At 57.2% G+C, this 16,414-nt stretch overlaps 1 protein-coding gene across 12 annotated transcripts in view; it reads left to right on the top strand.

The window, feature by feature from the left end:
• Positions 1 to 16,414, top strand: part of LOC123606832 (kielin/chordin-like protein) — a 39,252-nt gene that overhangs the window by 13,043 nt on the left and 9,795 nt on the right. For 7 of the 12 annotated variants that reach the window (XM_045495573.1, XM_045495572.1, XM_045495579.1 and 4 more), the window contains 22 exons: positions 2,511 to 2,677; positions 3,525 to 3,714; positions 3,804 to 3,880; positions 4,571 to 4,655; positions 6,278 to 6,345; positions 6,543 to 6,639; positions 6,782 to 6,864; positions 7,093 to 7,186; positions 8,064 to 8,146; positions 10,895 to 10,988; positions 11,095 to 11,174; positions 11,252 to 11,345; positions 11,679 to 11,764; positions 11,839 to 11,920; positions 12,155 to 12,307; positions 12,397 to 12,503; positions 12,581 to 12,674; positions 13,340 to 13,513; positions 13,663 to 13,745; positions 13,898 to 13,991; positions 14,091 to 14,279; positions 14,585 to 14,755. In XM_045495573.1, coding sequence (XP_045351529.1) covers positions 2,511 to 2,677; positions 3,525 to 3,714; positions 3,804 to 3,880; positions 4,571 to 4,655; positions 6,278 to 6,345; positions 6,543 to 6,639; positions 6,782 to 6,864; positions 7,093 to 7,186; positions 8,064 to 8,146; positions 10,895 to 10,988; positions 11,095 to 11,174; positions 11,252 to 11,345; positions 11,679 to 11,764; positions 11,839 to 11,920; positions 12,155 to 12,307; positions 12,397 to 12,503; positions 12,581 to 12,674; positions 13,340 to 13,513; positions 13,663 to 13,745; positions 13,898 to 13,991; positions 14,091 to 14,279; positions 14,585 to 14,755 — 2,445 coding nt within the window. Of the gene's footprint in view, positions 1 to 21; positions 2,376 to 2,510; positions 2,678 to 3,524; positions 3,715 to 3,803; positions 3,881 to 4,570; positions 4,656 to 6,277; positions 6,346 to 6,542; positions 6,640 to 6,781; positions 6,865 to 7,092; positions 7,187 to 8,063; positions 8,147 to 10,894; positions 10,989 to 11,094; positions 11,175 to 11,251; positions 11,346 to 11,678; positions 11,765 to 11,838; positions 11,921 to 12,154; positions 12,308 to 12,396; positions 12,504 to 12,580; positions 12,675 to 13,339; positions 13,514 to 13,662; positions 13,746 to 13,897; positions 13,992 to 14,090; positions 14,280 to 14,584; positions 14,756 to 16,414 lie in introns of those variants that run through there. The other 5 variants (XM_045495575.1, XM_045495580.1, XM_045495574.1 and 2 more) reach the window with 5 other exon arrangements.

The raw sequence follows: 16,414 nt of genomic DNA, 5'->3' as shown, positions 1-16,414 counted from the left end.
GCGCTGAGGGCCTGGGGGCGGCCGGGAAGGACCCCATTTCTTACTCAGCCCAGCCTGAGGGAAGGAGCTGGCGCCAGGCTGCCTCTCCCGACCCCCAGCCTCGGGGTGCGGGAGGCCTCGGTCCTCCCCGTCGGTGGAGGAGCCAGCAAGGGGGCGCGGCCCTGAGGTTGAGGCCCCGCGCCCAGAGGAGAGAGAGGGGGCTCCCTGCAATGGCTGGAGAGGAATTCCTGCAGGCAGCGGTGGGGGAGAGGCTGCCCTGGAATCTGGGAGTCTGAAGTTAATTATTTGTCTTGAGAAAGGGGGAAAAAAGGAGGCCCGCTATGGGAGCCGACTTTGAGGCTGTGTCTGGCCTTCTCCTAGGAGGGCAGGCAGGAAAAGAGGGGTCAGTGCAAGCACTTGGCAGCCGGCTGGGGAGAGGGGAGCCGAGGACAATTCCATGGGGAGCAATCAGGCTCCGTGAAACAATCAGGAGCTCTTTCTGCTGGTCTCTCCAGGCAAGGGACTGGTCCTGTCTTCCCTGCCGGAGACCCCCCCAGCCTCTCCCTGCCTCCCTTAGTGTGACTGCTTAAATAGGTCTGGAGGAGGGGTCATGGGGTGGGGGTGTCAAGCCGGGACGGGAAGGGGGGCGGTTGACGATACTCATCATCTGCAACTGCCCTTCAGGGCACCAAGAAGAATGCTAGATACTGGAGCCATACCAGGGGAGCACAGTTCCAGGTGACAGGATACCCGGCAAGGGAGGGGGATGGGAACGTGCACAAGAGGTTTGGGTGCCGGTGTTTGTTGGGGCGTTAGACCCTGGAGGTGGGGAAGAGCAGGGCACGGGGGCATTTGCAAAAGGTCACCTTTGGACTTGCTGGGAACCTTCAGATGTGTGACTTAGAGAGGTGGGTGCCAGAGAGGAGGGGCAGGTGGAGGCAGGAGGTGGGCTTTGGCTTCAGCCTCCCGAGTGGAAAGAGGGGAGAGGAGAAGAGGGAGGAGTGGGTTGGGGACACCTGGGCGAGACCAGAGGCTGATGGGTTGGGGGGTACAAAACGGGGAATCTGAGCCCCAGATCTCTTAGTAGGCGGGGATAGCGTTTCACAAGCCAAGGAACTCAGGCCAAAGCAGGTTTGGAAGAAAGAAGACAATTTGGGTTTCAGATTAGACTCTCCAACCCCCGCTTGGGGGTGTGGGGACAAGGGAGTGGGTGACACAGTCCCTTACCTCACAGGACTAGTGTCTTCGAGAAACCCAGGCCCGGCCTCATTAATGAGCTGCCTCTGAGGGAAAGACCCTCCTCTCTCCGTCCTCCTCTTCCTCCTCCAGCCCCTCCACTGCCCACCCCCCACCCGGAAGAGCGATCTGGTCTGTGGGATGTCAGTGGAGTCAGCCTATCCCCACCCCACGGTTTTTACTTTCCTGACTGAAGGGGAGGGATTAAAGTGAGGTGGAAATGGCTGTCCAACCTCAGGCCTGAACTCAGAGAAACCCCCTTCTCTGATGCAGTGTCATCAAAAAACCAAGGACAGGCTGTCTTTATTCAGCCTGGTGCCTTGGGAGCTAGTGGGGGCCCTGCCAACTCCTTCCCCAAACCCTTCAAGAAATGCAGCCCCCTCTGCCCAGTGTGGGGTCCTGTCTTCCAAACCATGCAGGGGAGGAGGGTCACCCCGTGCCCCACCCCTGTCTACCTGCCCACTCACCTGCCAGGGAAGGAGAAATGGTCTGTGAGAAATGGCCTGAAAGTGTGGAAGGAGGAGAAGGCAGCCCTGGGTGGACCAAAGTGACCCAGACCAGCTTTCCCGAGTAGCAAGAACCTCTGTTGGGTACCCAGTGTGGGGGTCCCCAGGCCCCTCTACCACAGGCCTGGAAATAGTGGCAAGGCTGGGTGCGGGGTGGGGGTGGAGCAGAGGGAGCAGTTGCCCCTCCCTGTGCACATTCTCTGGAAGCAGTGCCCTTGCTGACGGGTGAGGACAGGCAGTTGGGGGGCCAGGGCTGCTCACACCAGACCCCGGGCCCCATAAAGCAGCCCCTCCTTTCACACGTCCGTCTCCCTCTCCTGCCCTGCAGCCTGCACTGGCTTCTGGGCCCTCCCAGCCTGACTTGTCAGCTCCTGGGGCTAACCCTGGCCAAGACCCTGACCCATATCAAGATGGATGACCCTGACACGCTCCCCGTGGCTGGGGACCCCTGCAGCATCAGGGAGGCTACAGGGAGGCCCCGGTCTAGACACTCCCTGTCGTATCCCCAGCAGGTCAGGGGCCCTGGGGCTGATATCTGACCGAGGTTCTTGCTACTTGGGAAAGCTGGTCTGGGTCATTTTTGTTCACCTTCTCCCTTCTCCTTCCACGCTTCCATGCCAGCACCCTCAGAGACCACATCTCCTTCTCTGGAAGGTAGGTGGGCAGATGGACAGGGGTGGGCCACTGGGCGACCCCTCCTTCCCTGCATGGTTTGTAAGACAGGACCCAGGAAACCTTGCTAGGAAACCTTTCACCCACAGGCCCACCTTGGATTCTTGTACTCTTCAGGTGGGGTCATCCTCCCAGAGCCCCCTGGGCTTGCTGACATCCAGGACTATCAGCAGCAGGCACCAGCTCGCTCCTCATCCCATGCTGGGGCCCCACAGGAGCAGTGGCGCCCCCTGGAGGAGCGACTGGAAAGGCTGGAGGCCCAGATGATGGAACTCAGAGAGCAGGTAGTGCTGGAGGCGGAGGGCTTGGGGGGGGTGGGGGGGGTGGGTAGGGCAGGTCTTGTGTAGTGAGAGGAAGGAAGGATTGGACTTGGGGGAGGGGGCCCGGGAACTCTAAAATAGAGTTTTATTTGATTAGTTTTTTAATGCCAGCTTTATGCTTTTATTATTTATTTAGTTAGTTTTTTTTTTTTGTTTTTTTTTTTTATTTTAGAGGAAGAGCACGAGCGGGGGACAGGGGCAGAGGGAGTGAGAGAGAATCTTAAGCAGGCTCCATGCTCGGTGTGGAGTCTGACTCGAGGCTTGATCCCACGACCCTGGGATCCTGACCTAAGCCAAAATCAAGGGTCTAACGCTTAACCGACTGAGCCATCCAGGCACCCCGAGTTTTATTTTAAACGCACATGGAGAAATTCTTATATGAACAGCTCTTCACATCGATTCGTTCATATAAATGAAGAGCCTCCAGAGTATTTGTTTTTTCCATCTAGACTTTCATATTCTTTCATGTGTTTGACAAATATTATGGAGGACCTACGATACATAAGGCATCATCAGGAAAGATTTCGGATGGGTAAAGGACTTAAACTGTTAGAGAGAGGGGATCGGGTCCCCTTCTTTCCAAAGGAGAGGTCTGGGCGCGCCATGTCCCTCTGGGAGCCTGTCCAGACTCTAGGTCCTGAGAACTGTGTCTAAACTGGACGCTGTGTGGAGGGCACCCACCTCTCCCCTGGAACTGTCAGATTTCCTTCTCGTCCTGCTCGGTCTTCACACCCTACAAATCTGCAGGATGTGTTGGGTAGCGGGGAGCTGAGCCAGTGCCCCCCACTTTCCCCTCTCCCTCTTTCCCCAGAACAAAGAGCTGCAGGCGAGGGTGAGGCAGCTGGAGTCCTGTGAATGCCGCCCAGCGTCTCCCCAGTGCTGGGGGCTGGGGCGGGCCTGGCCCGAGGGTGCTCGTTGGGAGCCTGACACCTGCACCGCCTGTGTCTGCCAGGATGGGACCGTGCACTGTGACCCCAAGCCCGACCTGCCCCACTGCCACGGTGAGTGCCACCCTGTCTGCCTGCCAGGACCACCTCGGCACCTAGAGATGGCCGTGAGTGCCTGAGTGACAGCACTATCTTCTCCCCAGGCTGCAGCCACAATGGTCAGACCTATGGCAACGGGGAGACCTTCTCCCCGGATGCTTGCACCACCTGTCACTGCTTGGTGAGTTCCCGCGACCCACCTGGATATCCCATACTTGGTCCCCTCACCTGCTTCACTTAAGTTACCAGCCACTGCGGCCCGGTGTGCTCAATGTCATGTAATGGGGTCTGCCTGCCCTTCCCCCAAAGTTTTGGCCGCCAGTGGCTCCGGCTGATTCCAAGTGGCTATATTTTCTGGGGCTTAACCCCCCCCCCACCACACGCACATGGCGGGGGCCCCCAAACCTCTCTGATTTGGGCCTGGCAAACAGTGGCATGGAGGGCAGAGAGGATGGAGTTGCTTGTCTTCCTACATGCCCCCTCTCCTGTGGACCCTCACTGTCCCTGCCCATCCACCTGTGCCTGTCATCTACCTGCCTATTCCCCCTCACTCGGCTCCACATCCACATTCTTCCAGCCTTTCCTTCCTCCGTTGAGGAAGTTTTCAGTTCCCTTCCTAGGATCTCTCCACTCTGGGAACTTGCTGGCACCTGGAAGAGATGCTTTCTGGGGGCCAAGAGCAGTAGGAGATGATGGGAGTGGGGGTAGGGTGTCTCTTTCCTGCCCTCAGACCGAAGGTAGCCCACGTCCCCTGAGCTGCCTCAACTTCTTCCTCCTCTGGTGTGTTACAGCCTGGGGTGAGGTTTCAGTTCTGGAGGCCAGGTTCTCGGGGTTCTGATGGCTGGGCAGCCACTAGTCTGCTTCCCCACAGGAAGGAACCATAAAGTGTACCCAGAAGCCATGCCCAAGAGGACCCTGCCCGGAGCCAGGAACATGCTGTCCTAACTGTGAGCCAGGTCAGCCTCCTGCCAGCCTTGCCTCCTGCACTCATTCTGGGGCCCCCAGAGCCATCGTCTGCCCCCTGCCCCCTGCCCCCTGCCACATGCCCAGAGAGTGCCTGCCCACCCACTCTGGCAGTAGTTAGGGAATTCAGAACGGAAGCACAGCCAGCAACTACTCACTCCGGCCTGGGACCGATCCAAAAGCTCTGTATGATCTTTTTCCTGCCCCCAGGGAGCTTCTAATCTAGTTGAGAAAATAAACAGCCAACATAACACAAGACCTAAGATCCAATGAATAGAGTAAGAGAACGTAAAGAAGGGCAGTATGTGGTTAGCTGCCAGAGGCTCAGTGGTAACAGACTGCTGTAAGCCTTGCATTTTGGACTTTCTTCTGTGAGCAATGGGGAGCCATTGAAGGCTGCAGAGCCGGAGTGTGGCTTGTTCAAAGGAGTGTTTTAGGACTAACCGTCTGGTATGGACTGGATGCAGACAGAACCAGTTAGCGGGCTAGTACAGTGGTTGTCTAGGCATGCAGCCAGGGATGGCAGTGGCTGCAGAGGGCGGGGTGTTTCTAAAACAATGGGCAGGAGCTGGTGGGTTAGACCCCATGCAATAGTGGGGAACTAGGAAGGCAGTGGTGCCAGTGACATGAAGGGAACTGGGAGGAAGTGGAGGCAGGAGGCAGTGGCTCTGCTGGGGGATGTTACTAGCTCCGAGTCAGGGAGATGGGGTTGCCTGATTTACCCCCAAAAATACAGGATGCCTTGTTAGATTGGAGTTTCACATAAACAACACATACTTTTTTGGTGTAAGTCTGTCTCATGCAATATTTGGGACATACTTATACTAAAAAAAAATATGGATCGTCTACGTGGAATTCAAATTCGACCCGGCATCCTGTACTTTATGCGGCAGAATATCAGCTGATGGGGCACAGGGTGGGTCAGAGGCTCAGGAGACCAGCGAGGTCTGGAAATGTAGACTGGGAGTCTTGGCCAGAGATGAGGAGTGGAGTCTTGGGAGTTGATGGATCCCAAAGAAAAGGGACACACACATTCTCTCTCTCTCTCTCTCTCTCTCTCTCTCTCACACACACACACACACGCACACGCACACAGATCTCAGGACACGTGGTGCCTCAAGGCCACTGCTAGCTCATATGATATCTTCCGTGAAATTTTTTAAAAAGCACCCTTTCCTCAACACCTGCATCTATTGTAAATTAGTGGAAATCTGATTATGCTTGAGTCGGACGCTTTACTGCCATCTGCTGGAAAGTTGTAGTAAATACAAAAATCTGTCTCCTGAATGGCGCCCTTTTTTTTTTTTTTTTTTTTTTTTTTTTTTTAATTTATTTCTGAGACAGAGAGAGACAGAGCATGAACGGGGGAGGGGCAGAGAGAGAGGGAGACACAGAATCGGAAGCAGGCTCCAGGCTCTGAGCCATCAGCCCAGAGCCCGACGCGGGGCTCGAACTCACGGACCGCGAGATGGTGACCTGAGCTGAAGTCGGACGCTTCACCGACTAAGCCACCCAGGCGCCCCCCGAACGGTGCCCTTTGATGTGGTTCCCTTGTGGGTGCTTTGGTTCCGGTACCCTGGGTCTCTTACTCGGGGGCCTGGCCCTGGTTTTTCAGGCTGCCCTGGAGGCCACAGGGATGGGGAAACATGGCAACCAGAGCCCTGTGTCATCTGCGCCTGCCAGGTAAGGGAATCAGAGCCTAGTCCCGGCCGCCCCGCACATCCCTGATGCTCGGCATGCCGAGCCCAATCTGGGGGCCAGACAGAGCTGCTGCTGCCACCCAGGCCTCGAGGCCTGCAGCCTGCTAGGCCCACCAGGCCTGTGGAGTAACTCAGCTCCGGCAGTGGAGAGGGAGGGAGGGCTCAGTGTCTGCCCTGCAGGCAGGGACCGTGCGGTGCCAGGGGCCCTCATGTGCAGAGCTCAACTGCCTGGAGAGCTACACCCCACCTGGGGAGTGCTGCCCTGTCTGCCGGCCAGGTGACCTCTCGCCCCACCCTGCCCCTCCATCCCCTCAGCCCCGGAGGGTCCGGTACCTACTTGGGGTCATGCCTTCCCTTGGGTGATGTCCACTCGCCCTGCTCTCTGCTGACCGGCCTGTCATCCTGACAACCCTCCCCAGGCTGTGAGTATGAGGGGCGGCCTTATGAAGAGGGGGCCAACTTCCTGTCCAGCACCGACCCTTGTCTCCAATGCTCCTGCCTGGTGAGTCCCCACCCGCCTCGTTCAGGCCTTGCTCCTCCATATACTCTCCCTGCTCCCCCTTGGGTCACACCTGCTGCTCTTTCATATACCTCCCAAGACCTCCTGCCGGTGAGGCTCACCCTCCATCGAGGTCCTGTGCCCCACCCCTCCAAGGATGTCTGACGCTTGTCCACCCTGCCCTGTCTGGGAGCCAGACCGGGTGGCTTTACAGCGACTGATGTATTACAGAGGAGCCTGGTTCGCTGTGCGCCCATCAAGTGCCCACCCAGCCCCTGCCCTGAGCCAGTCCTGAGGCCTGGCCACTGCTGCCCGACCTGCCAAGGTGAGAGCCCTGACCCTTCCCTGGTAGAGCTCCAGGTGGGGACGTCACAGCATTTCTTCAACTCCAGAGCCCATTCTGCTGGCCCTGACCTGGGGGGTTTGGTCAGTGGGGAAGCGATGCCCGGCCAACGCTGCTCTGGAGCTGAGGTGCCTGGCCTCAAATCCCGCCCTTGCCATTTCGTGGCCGGGTACCTCTGAGGGAGTTACTCTGGGTCTCGATTCCCCATTTGTGAGATGTGGATAATGCCATTCTATACCTTGATAAATGCTGAGCATTTTCATTTGCTATGTGCACGGAAGACGCAAGAGGCCCCCCCCCCTCCAAGAAGACCACTAGAGGGTGACACTGAGTCACACACCAGTACTGTCGCAAAGGCAGTATTAGAAGCAGGTGCCGGGCACTGTGGACACTCAGAGGAAGGAGACCTAATCCAGCCTGGACACAGGAAGGAAAGCGTCCTGGAGGCGGCGCGTCCTGAGTGAACCTTCAGGATAAAGAGCAGTTAGCTAGGGGAAGGGTGGAATAAGGCAGAGGGCATTCCAGGAAGAGAGGAGAGCTTGCACAAAGGCTCGGGACTGAGAGTCATGTGAGGTGGGTGTGTGGTAGGCGGGAAGGTGCAAATGTACGCGAATGGCCAACGCTTACAGCGAGAGGTGAGGAGGGGCCAAGAGGTGAGGAGGGGCCAAGGAGGAGGTGGGCGTGGCCACGCTGGGTCCCGGGAGGCCTTGCACTGGAAGCCCTCAGGAGTCTAGGCAGAGGCATGGCCTGGTCTGGTCTGGGCTCAGGGCATGTGAAAGAGGGTAGGGGCCGGCTGAAGCTGCTATCCAGGCCGGCTCCTACCGGGCTTCCTCTGTGTCCATCTTTACCTCAACCCCAGGCTGCACGGAAGGTGGCTCTCGCTGGGATCATGGCCAAGAGTGGACTGCCCCTGGGGACCCCTGCCGGATCTGCCGGTGCCTGGTGAGTCCCTCCGCTGCTCCCACACCCCTCACCCCTCCCCATCCCCAGGCCAACCATATTCATCCCTTCATTTCACTGAGCACATCCCCTATGCACTGGGAGGGGACAGAGGTGGAGAAGACCTGATCCTGGGCGCTATGAGGGTGAGGATGGGGCTGTGCCCACCTGTATGCCCAGTTCTGAGCATCGTAGATGTGCAGCGTGGGTTCGCGAATGAACTCAAAGAGCTTGCAAGCTCCGGAAGTGAGGCAGGTCAGGATATGACAGGCAGCAGCAGCTCGAGGGAGAGAGAAATGCAGATTACGTGGAGACATCTAGAACTGCGCTGTCCCGTCTGTGGCCACCACCGCATGTGGCCACTGAGCCCTTGAAAGTAGCTGTCCAGTTGGAGATGGGCTGAAGTGCAAAATGTGGGATTTTAAAGACTTAGGACAAAAGAAAGGAATATAAAACATCTCATTGCTACTTTATGTTGAAATCACTTTTGGGGGGCGCCTGAGTGGCTCCGTTGGTTAAGTAACCGACGTCAGCTCAGGTCATGATTCCATGGTTGGAGGTTCGTGAGTTCGAGCCCTGAGTTGGGCTCTGCATTGACAATGTGGAGCCTACTTTGGATTCTCTGTCTCCCTTTCTCTCTGTCCCTCCCCTGCTGGTACTCTCTCTTTCAAAAATAAATAGGGGCACCTGGGTGGCTCAGTCGGTTAAGCATCTGACTTTGGGTCTGGTCATGATCTCGTGGTCCGTGAGCTCGAGCCCCGCATCGGGCTCTGTGCTGACAGCTTAGAGGCTGGAGCCTGCTTCGGATTCTGTGTTTCCCTCTCTCCCTGCCCCTCCCCAAATCATGCTCTGTCTCTGTCTCTCCCTCTCTCTCTCTCTCAAGAAGAAACATTAAATTTTTTTAAATAAATAAACATTTTTTGAAGTTTTTAAAAAAAGAAATAACTTTTGGATATAGTCAGTTGAATGGAATATATATTATTATTTAGTTTCATCTGTTCCTTTTTGAAATTTGACTGCTAGAGTAATTTAATTTATTTTATTTTTTTGAGTGAGAGAGAGCATCTGTGTGCAAGCAGGGGAGAAGCAGAGAGAGGGAGGGAGAGAATCCCAAGCAGGCTCCATACCCAGCACAGAGCCTGACACAGGGCTCGATCTCACAACCATGAGATCATGACCTGACCCAAAATCAAGAGTTGGACGCTTAACCCACTGAGCCACCCAGGCACCCCTACTAGAGAATTTAAAATGACTTACGACTTGTGTTATGTTTCTACTGGGCAACACAGATCTAGAAAATCTTCATGGAAGGGATGGTGTTTACCTAGGTCTTAAAGGGTGAGTAGCATTTAAGCAGGGAGAAATGGGGGAAGACATTCCAGGTGCTATGAACTGAATGTTTGTGTCTCCCCCAAGTTCAAATGTTGAAATCCTAACCCCAAGGTGATCGTATTTACAGGTAGGGCCTTTGGGAGGTGCTTAGGTCATGAGGGTGGAGCCCTCATGAATGGGATTAGTGTCTTTGTAGAAGGGACCCCAAAGAGCTAGCTCCTCTCTTCAGCCACGTGAAAACAGTGAAAAAGCAGGTGTCTAGGAACCTGGAAGCCGGTCCTTTTCAGACACTGAATCTCCTGGCACCTTGATCTTGGACTTCCCAACTTCCAGAACTGGGAGAAGTAAATTTCTGTTGTCTATAAGCCCCCCAGCCTATGGGATTTCATTACAGCAACCCAAGTGGACTAAGACACCAGGTGTAGGGAACAGTCAGGGCGAAGCCTGGGGGAAGAAGGTGGGGACGTGGAAACCTCATGTCCAGGCAGGGAGCATCCTGAGAAGGGTTGTGTTTCAAGCCAGAGCCATACAGCTTCCTGACAGCCTACCAAGGTCTGAAGACTCCACTGCGAAGGCCATGGGGCATCCATCCCCTTTGCAACCACGTGCCTCCCTTCCCTGTTCACATGGACCACCCTCCCGACACCTGTGAGAAGAGTCACTGGCTGCCCACTTACGGGACTGGACATAGTGAGCCCTGATGTAGGTGGGAACTCAAAGGGCGGGGGGAACTCAAAGGGCGGGGGAACAGCCGTGGCGAGTAGCAGCAGCTACTGTTTACTCGCCAGCTTCCAGAGGTGGCTGTCACACTGGACACCATATCTCATTTCATTCCCATAACAAGGCTGTGAGGACAGGACTATTACTGTCTTTGCCGATGGGTAAACTGAGTCACAGAGCGCTTCAGTAACGTGCTGGGCACCATAACAAAGTACCGCAAAGGGGTTTGGCTTAAACAACAGAAATGTATCATCTCCTGGTTCAGGAGGTCAGAAGTCCAAGGTCAAGGTGTCCTTCCGAGGGCTGTAAGAGGGAATCTGTTCCAGGCCTCTCTCCTGGCTTTTGGTGGTTTGCTGGCAATCCTTGGTATCCCTTGGCTTCTGCCTTGATCTTCACATGTTGCTCTCCCTGTGTGTGTCTGTGTTCAAATTTCCTCTTTTTTAAGGACGCAGTTTTTGGAGGGGCCACCCCACTCCAGTATGACCTCAGCTTAACTAATTATATATGCAGTGACCCTATTTCCAAATACGTCGTGTTCTGGGGTGCGAGGGGTTAGGACTTCAACATATGAATTTGGAGGGGGGCACAGCTCAACTCATAACAACATCTAGTAAGCGCATCATGGGAACTCGACTGCCATTTCTGCCACTTGACGGAGCTCTAATGACCCCTTCCCCTGCCCGCTGTGCCCTCTCCCAGGAGGGCCACATTCAGTGCCGCCAGCGAGAATGCTCCAGCCTGTGCCCGTACCCTGCCCGGCCTCGTCCAGGCACCTGCTGCCCGCTGTGCGATGGTGAGTCAGTGGGTGGAGTCTGGAGTGGGGGTCCAGAAAGCTCACCTGTGGCCCAGCTCAGTCTCCCATGAAGGCCAGGACTTTAAGGCACCCTATTCCCCAACAGGCTGTTTCCTAAATGGGCGGGAGTACCGCAGCGGAGAGCCCGTGGGCTCTGGGGACCCCTGCTCGCGCTGCCACTGTGCCGTGAGTGTGGCTGGCCTGGCAGGGAGGGCCTGGCTTCTGGGCCTGCCTCTCGAATGCTGATCAGGCTCTGTTGGCAGAACGGGAGTGTCCAGTGTGAGCCTCTGCCCTGCCCGCCCGTGCCCTGCAGACACCCAGGCAGGATCCCTGGCCAGTGCTGCCCAGTCTGTGATGGTGAGCTGGGGACTCGAGTCACCGGGAGAGGGGCAAGCACTGGCCCAAGAGAGGCTCGGGCGGGGGGCGGGGTCGGGCGTTTAGACCTACAGGAAGCTCCCTTGAACTAAAGTGCAGGACAAGTCCTTGATCGGCCTAGGCTCCCGTCACCACGGGTGAGGGTCACGTTCTCACCTTCTCGTGGCACACTGGGCACCATGGCGGGGCCCTTGATCCTGGAGGTAGGGGAGGCTGGCTCATCAGGGTTGGGGGGGGGGTGGATGCTTTGAGGTGACGTGAGGCTTCCCCATCAGCCTCCAGCCCTGCCCCCGGTCCCCCTGTCCTCCTGACCAGGCTGTGAGTACCAGGGACACCAGTACCAGAGTGAGGAGACCTTCCGACTCCAAGAGAGGGGGCGCTGCATCCGCTGCTCCTGCCAGGTAGCCAGTCGCACCCTCTCACACCCCAGATCTGTCTCACCCCTTGAGGACCTCTCACCCGGCATCCCTCCTAGGCTGGCGAGGTGTCCTGTGAGGAGCAGGCGTGCCCGGTTGCCCCCTGCACCCTGCCTGACTCTGGCCGCCAGCTCTGCCCAGGTATGTGTGGGGAGGGAGAGAAAGAGGAACAGCTTCAAAGGAGTGCTGCTCGCAGGCGCTGAAGACGGAGGGGTTCCTTCACAATAAGGGGGGCACTGTCCAGTCCACCAGCCACTCCCAGCGTGGGGTCAGAGGCCACCGTAGGCCTGGCAGAGCCAGGGCCCTGTGGTCTGGGAAGGTCAGGGGTGGCAGCAGGTGTCTCGGTTGCCATGGTGACAGCCCCCCTTGCGGCAGCCTGCGTGCTGGATGGAGAGGAGTTTGCTGAGGGGGTCCAGTGGGAGCCTGATGGTCAGCCCTGCACGGCCTGCTCCTGTCATGATGGCGTGCCCACGTGTGGGGCTGTGCTCTGCTCCCCACCCCCCTGCCAGCACCCTACCCAGATCCCCGGTGAGTGTCCCACCCTGATCTGGCCTTTCCCCCCTGCTTTGTCCAGCCCACCCGGATCAGCTGGGCTCTGATCAGTCTGCCTCCCCCAGGTGCCTGCTGCCCCAGCTGTGAGAGCTGCACCTACCACGGCCAAGTGTATGCCAATGGGCGGAACTTCACGGACGCGGATAGCCCTTGCCACGCCTGCCGCTGCGAGGTACCACCCCAGGCTTTCTACTGCCCTGCTGAGCCCCTCCTGGAGCCCACCCCCATTGCCCTCTCCCCTGCTGCCAGGCTGGGACTGTGAGGTGCTCCTTGGTTGACTGCCCTCCCACAACTTGTGCCAGGCCCCAGAGTGGACCCGACCAGTGCTGCCCCAGGTGCCCAGGTATGTGCTTATTACACCTGTCTGGCTTGGGGTCCCCGGAGCCAGCTCTCCCATGGCCCCACGGGCTCAACAGATACCCTAGCAGGCAAGAGCCTTCTGAGTTGTTTTCAGACACCGCTTGGACTTTCTGGAACTCACAGGGTATGGGTAGGAGGGAGAGTAGAGGGATGTTTATCCCTTCATGTTCCTGTATGTCCCTTCCCTCCTGTTCTGTATTTCCTCCTCCAGTACCCTTACCGGTCAGATATATCCCTGTGTCTATATAAAGCAGCTCCATGCCACAAACGTTTGGGTCTGATGCGCGGGAGACTGGGTGCTAGGATGCAGTGTAACCTGGTCCCTGCCCCGCCCTCCTGGAGAGTCTGTACCAGAGCGTGTATCACAAACACAGGCACGTTCATGCACGAGCTCCTTGGCTGTTCACCCTCAGAGGCATACACACAGGCATCAGGTAAATGGGCTCAAATATGCCTCCACATGCGAGCGTGTGCTCGGAGAGATACCCATGCCTGCATACACAGACCCTTCTTCCACTCTCTCCGTGGTGCTTCCTGCTGGCATTTCCTCAGTGGCCCTGGACTCCAAGGATAGATGGGCTGTCAGCCCATCCCTAGACTGTCAGTCCTCGCCCCCACTCCTGCCCCTCTCCCTGCCCCAATGCTCAGACTGCATCCTGGAGGAACAAGTGTTTGTGGATGGCGAGAGCTTCTCCCACCCCCGAGACCCCTGCCAGGAGTGCCGGTGTCAGGAAGGCCATGCCCATTGCCAGCCTCGGGCCTGTCCCAGGGCCCCTTGTGCCCATCCACTGCCTGGCACCTGCTGCCAGAACGACTGCAATGGTGAGGTGGATGCCATGGGGAAGGTGGGGGGGGGGGGTGGCGGTCTCCTGGGATGGCTTGGCCCCATCTGCGGGCTTTTAGGGTTGGAAGGGCAGCCTACCCGGGGAGGAATGGGCCCCTCCCACGCCTATAGCTGCCCCCTCCCCCAGGCTGTGCCTTTGGCGGGAAAGAGTACCCTAACGGAGCAGACTTCCCCCACCCGTCTGATCCCTGCCGTCAGTGTCGCTGTCTGGTGAGTCTGCCACCTGGGTGAGAGGAGGAGGCTAGGGGAGTAGGGGTGGGACTTGGGAGACCAGGAGAGGGCCCCCAAGGTGGCAGTCAGAGGGGTGGGGGTCTCCTCAGCCTCCCACCACTAACCGGCCTGGCGTGGGCCCTCTGTTGCAGAGCGGAAGCGTGCAGTGCCTCTCCCGCCGCTGCCCGCCGCTGCCCTGTCCAGAGCCGGTCCTGCTGCCCGGAGAGTGCTGCCCGCAGTGCCCCGGTAGGATGCGCACACCCCTCCGGCAGATCCGCATGGGAGGGAGGGGCGAGCCTCCGCAGCCTCTCCTTGGAGTCCTGACGCGCCGCGCGCTCTCTGCAGCCACCTCCTCCGGCTGCCCGCGGCCAGGGGGCGGGGTCCCGGCCCGCCACCTAGAGCATTTCTCCCAGCCCGACGACCCCTGCCGCCGCTGCCTCTGCCTCGATGGCTCGGTGTCCTGCCAGCGGCTGCCCTGCGCGCCTGTGCCCTGCTCCCACCCGCGCCAAGGGCCCTGCTGCCCGTCCTGCGACGGTAACTGGCGCCCCCTCCCGGCCTAGGCAGCACCCCACCCCCCACCTGCTCCCTCCAGCTCTGCCCCCAGCCTCACCCTACTCCGTCCCCTCTTATGACATGTCCCCCTTCCTCCAGCCCCTAACACTGCGCGACCCCAGTGCCCCCCCCCCTTCCTCCGGGCCCACCACTCCCACGTCGGGGTTCTCACTAAGAATGTGGGGGGACACCGCCCGGTTGGCAGGGCCAGGGAGAGGGAGACCGTGGTCCTGGCAGACGGCCACCACGACCGCCACTGCTCCCGCCTTGCTCGCCTGCCCGCCTAGGCTGCCTGTACCAGGGGAAGGACTTTGCCAGCGGGGAGCGGTTCCCTTCGCCCACTGCCTCGTGCCACGTCTGCCTCTGCTGGGAGGGCAGCGTCAGCTGCGAGCCCAGGGCCTGCGCACCTGCTCAGTGCCCCTTCCCCGCCAGGGGTGACTGCTGCCCTGCCTGTGATGGTGAGGGGCAGGGGACCGTGGGGATGAGGGGCTGGGAAGGCCGGGTCAGCGTCATCTTTACTGCCCTAGAGTGAGTCCCCAACATCTGTCACCGTAACAGAAAACACTGGACTAAAACCTGGAGTTTCTCCTGCTGCTGATGCTATTTGGCTCTGTGACCCTGGGCAAGTTACATAACCTCTCTGGGCCTAATTTTTCTTAATTAAAAAAATGCATTTTAAACTGTGTATTTTTGTAAAACACATATAACAAAATTTACTGCTTTAACCATTAAAAAAAATTTTTTTTAACGTTTATTCACCCTTAAGAGACAGAGCACGAACGGGGGAGGGGCAGAGAGCTAGGGAGACACAGAATCTGAAGCAGGCTCCAGGCTTTGAGCTGTCAGCACAGAGTCGACGTTGGGCTCGAACCCACGAACCGTGAGCTGAAGTCGGACGCTCAACCGACTGAGCCACCCAGGCCCCCCTACTTTAACCATTTTTAAGTGTAACTCTAATTTTAGCTCCTGAAAAAAAAGAGAGGGTTGAACAAGGCCCACTCAGTTCCCCAGGCTTCGGTCACTCTTGTACTATCTTAGCAACATTTGCTACATACCCTCTCGCACCTATAAGTTTATTTAGTTAGCTATTTTTCTTCAAATTAACCTTTTATTTTCTTTAGAAAAATTTTTTTAATGTTTATTTAGGTTTTTTTTGAGAGAGAGAGAGACAGAGTGTGTGCCGGGGAGGGGCACGCAGAGAGAGTGAGACGCAGAATCCCAAGCAGGCTCCAGGCTCCGAGCTGTCAGCACGGAGCCTGACGCAGGGCTCGAACTCGTGAACAGTGAGATCACTGCCTGAGCCGAAGTGGGACACTCAACTGATTGAGCCACCCGGGCGCCCCATCCTCTTGTTTTTAAACCTACTTAGAAAGGAGTCTTTATATCATACTGTAAATGAGTTAGATTTTCCAGGAATGAAGATTACCATAATTATTAATACAGTTAAAAATAGAACATTAAATTTGAGTCAGAAACTTTTGCCTGCCAAGGCTTTGAGACGGAGACTTGCCTCTCTCTCTCTCTTTTTTCTGTTAAGACTTTGTTTCTTTACAGCAGTTTTAGGTTCACAGCAAAAGCGAGAGGAAGGTACAGAGATTTCCCAAGTGCCCCCTGCCCCCAACACATGCACAGCTTCCCTCCTTATCAATATCCCCCACCAGGGATTTGTGGTTACTACTGACACCTCATTATCACCCAAAGCGCCCTCTCAGCAAGTGTCAGAGAGCTGCTTGCTACAACCCTGGGATCCCATCCGGCCCCTGATTAGTCAAGGGGCTCGGAAGAATATTGGAAAGACGATACCTTGATCAGTGTCTCCGAAGCCATCTCGGGCTATCTCCAACTGTCCCCAGGTTGGAGAAATTGGTACCTTCTGGCTGGGTGTGGCCTGCTGAGCATCCAACTCTAGGGACAGATTCCTTGTGGGTCTTTCCAGAGAGATTACAGGCTGAAAGGGGAAAGTGTGCCCTTTGGCCGCTGCCCCATCCCAGACTCCTTTGCTCCCCGCCCCCCCTCCACTGCCCCGTCTCCTGCCAGGATTGAGCCTTCTCCTTGCCCCCAGTTGCTGGGTCTTTGAGGCCTCAACTGGGGCCCAAGGTCAGAACTGGATGACTGCT

Source organism: Leopardus geoffroyi, chromosome A2 (assembly GCF_018350155.1).
Source record: "Leopardus geoffroyi isolate Oge1 chromosome A2, O.geoffroyi_Oge1_pat1.0, whole genome shotgun sequence".
Classification (NCBI taxonomy): Eukaryota; Metazoa; Chordata; class Mammalia; order Carnivora; family Felidae; genus Leopardus; species Leopardus geoffroyi.
Note: the sequence above shows the minus strand (reverse complement) of the source record. Positions and strands in the feature narration are given on the sequence as shown.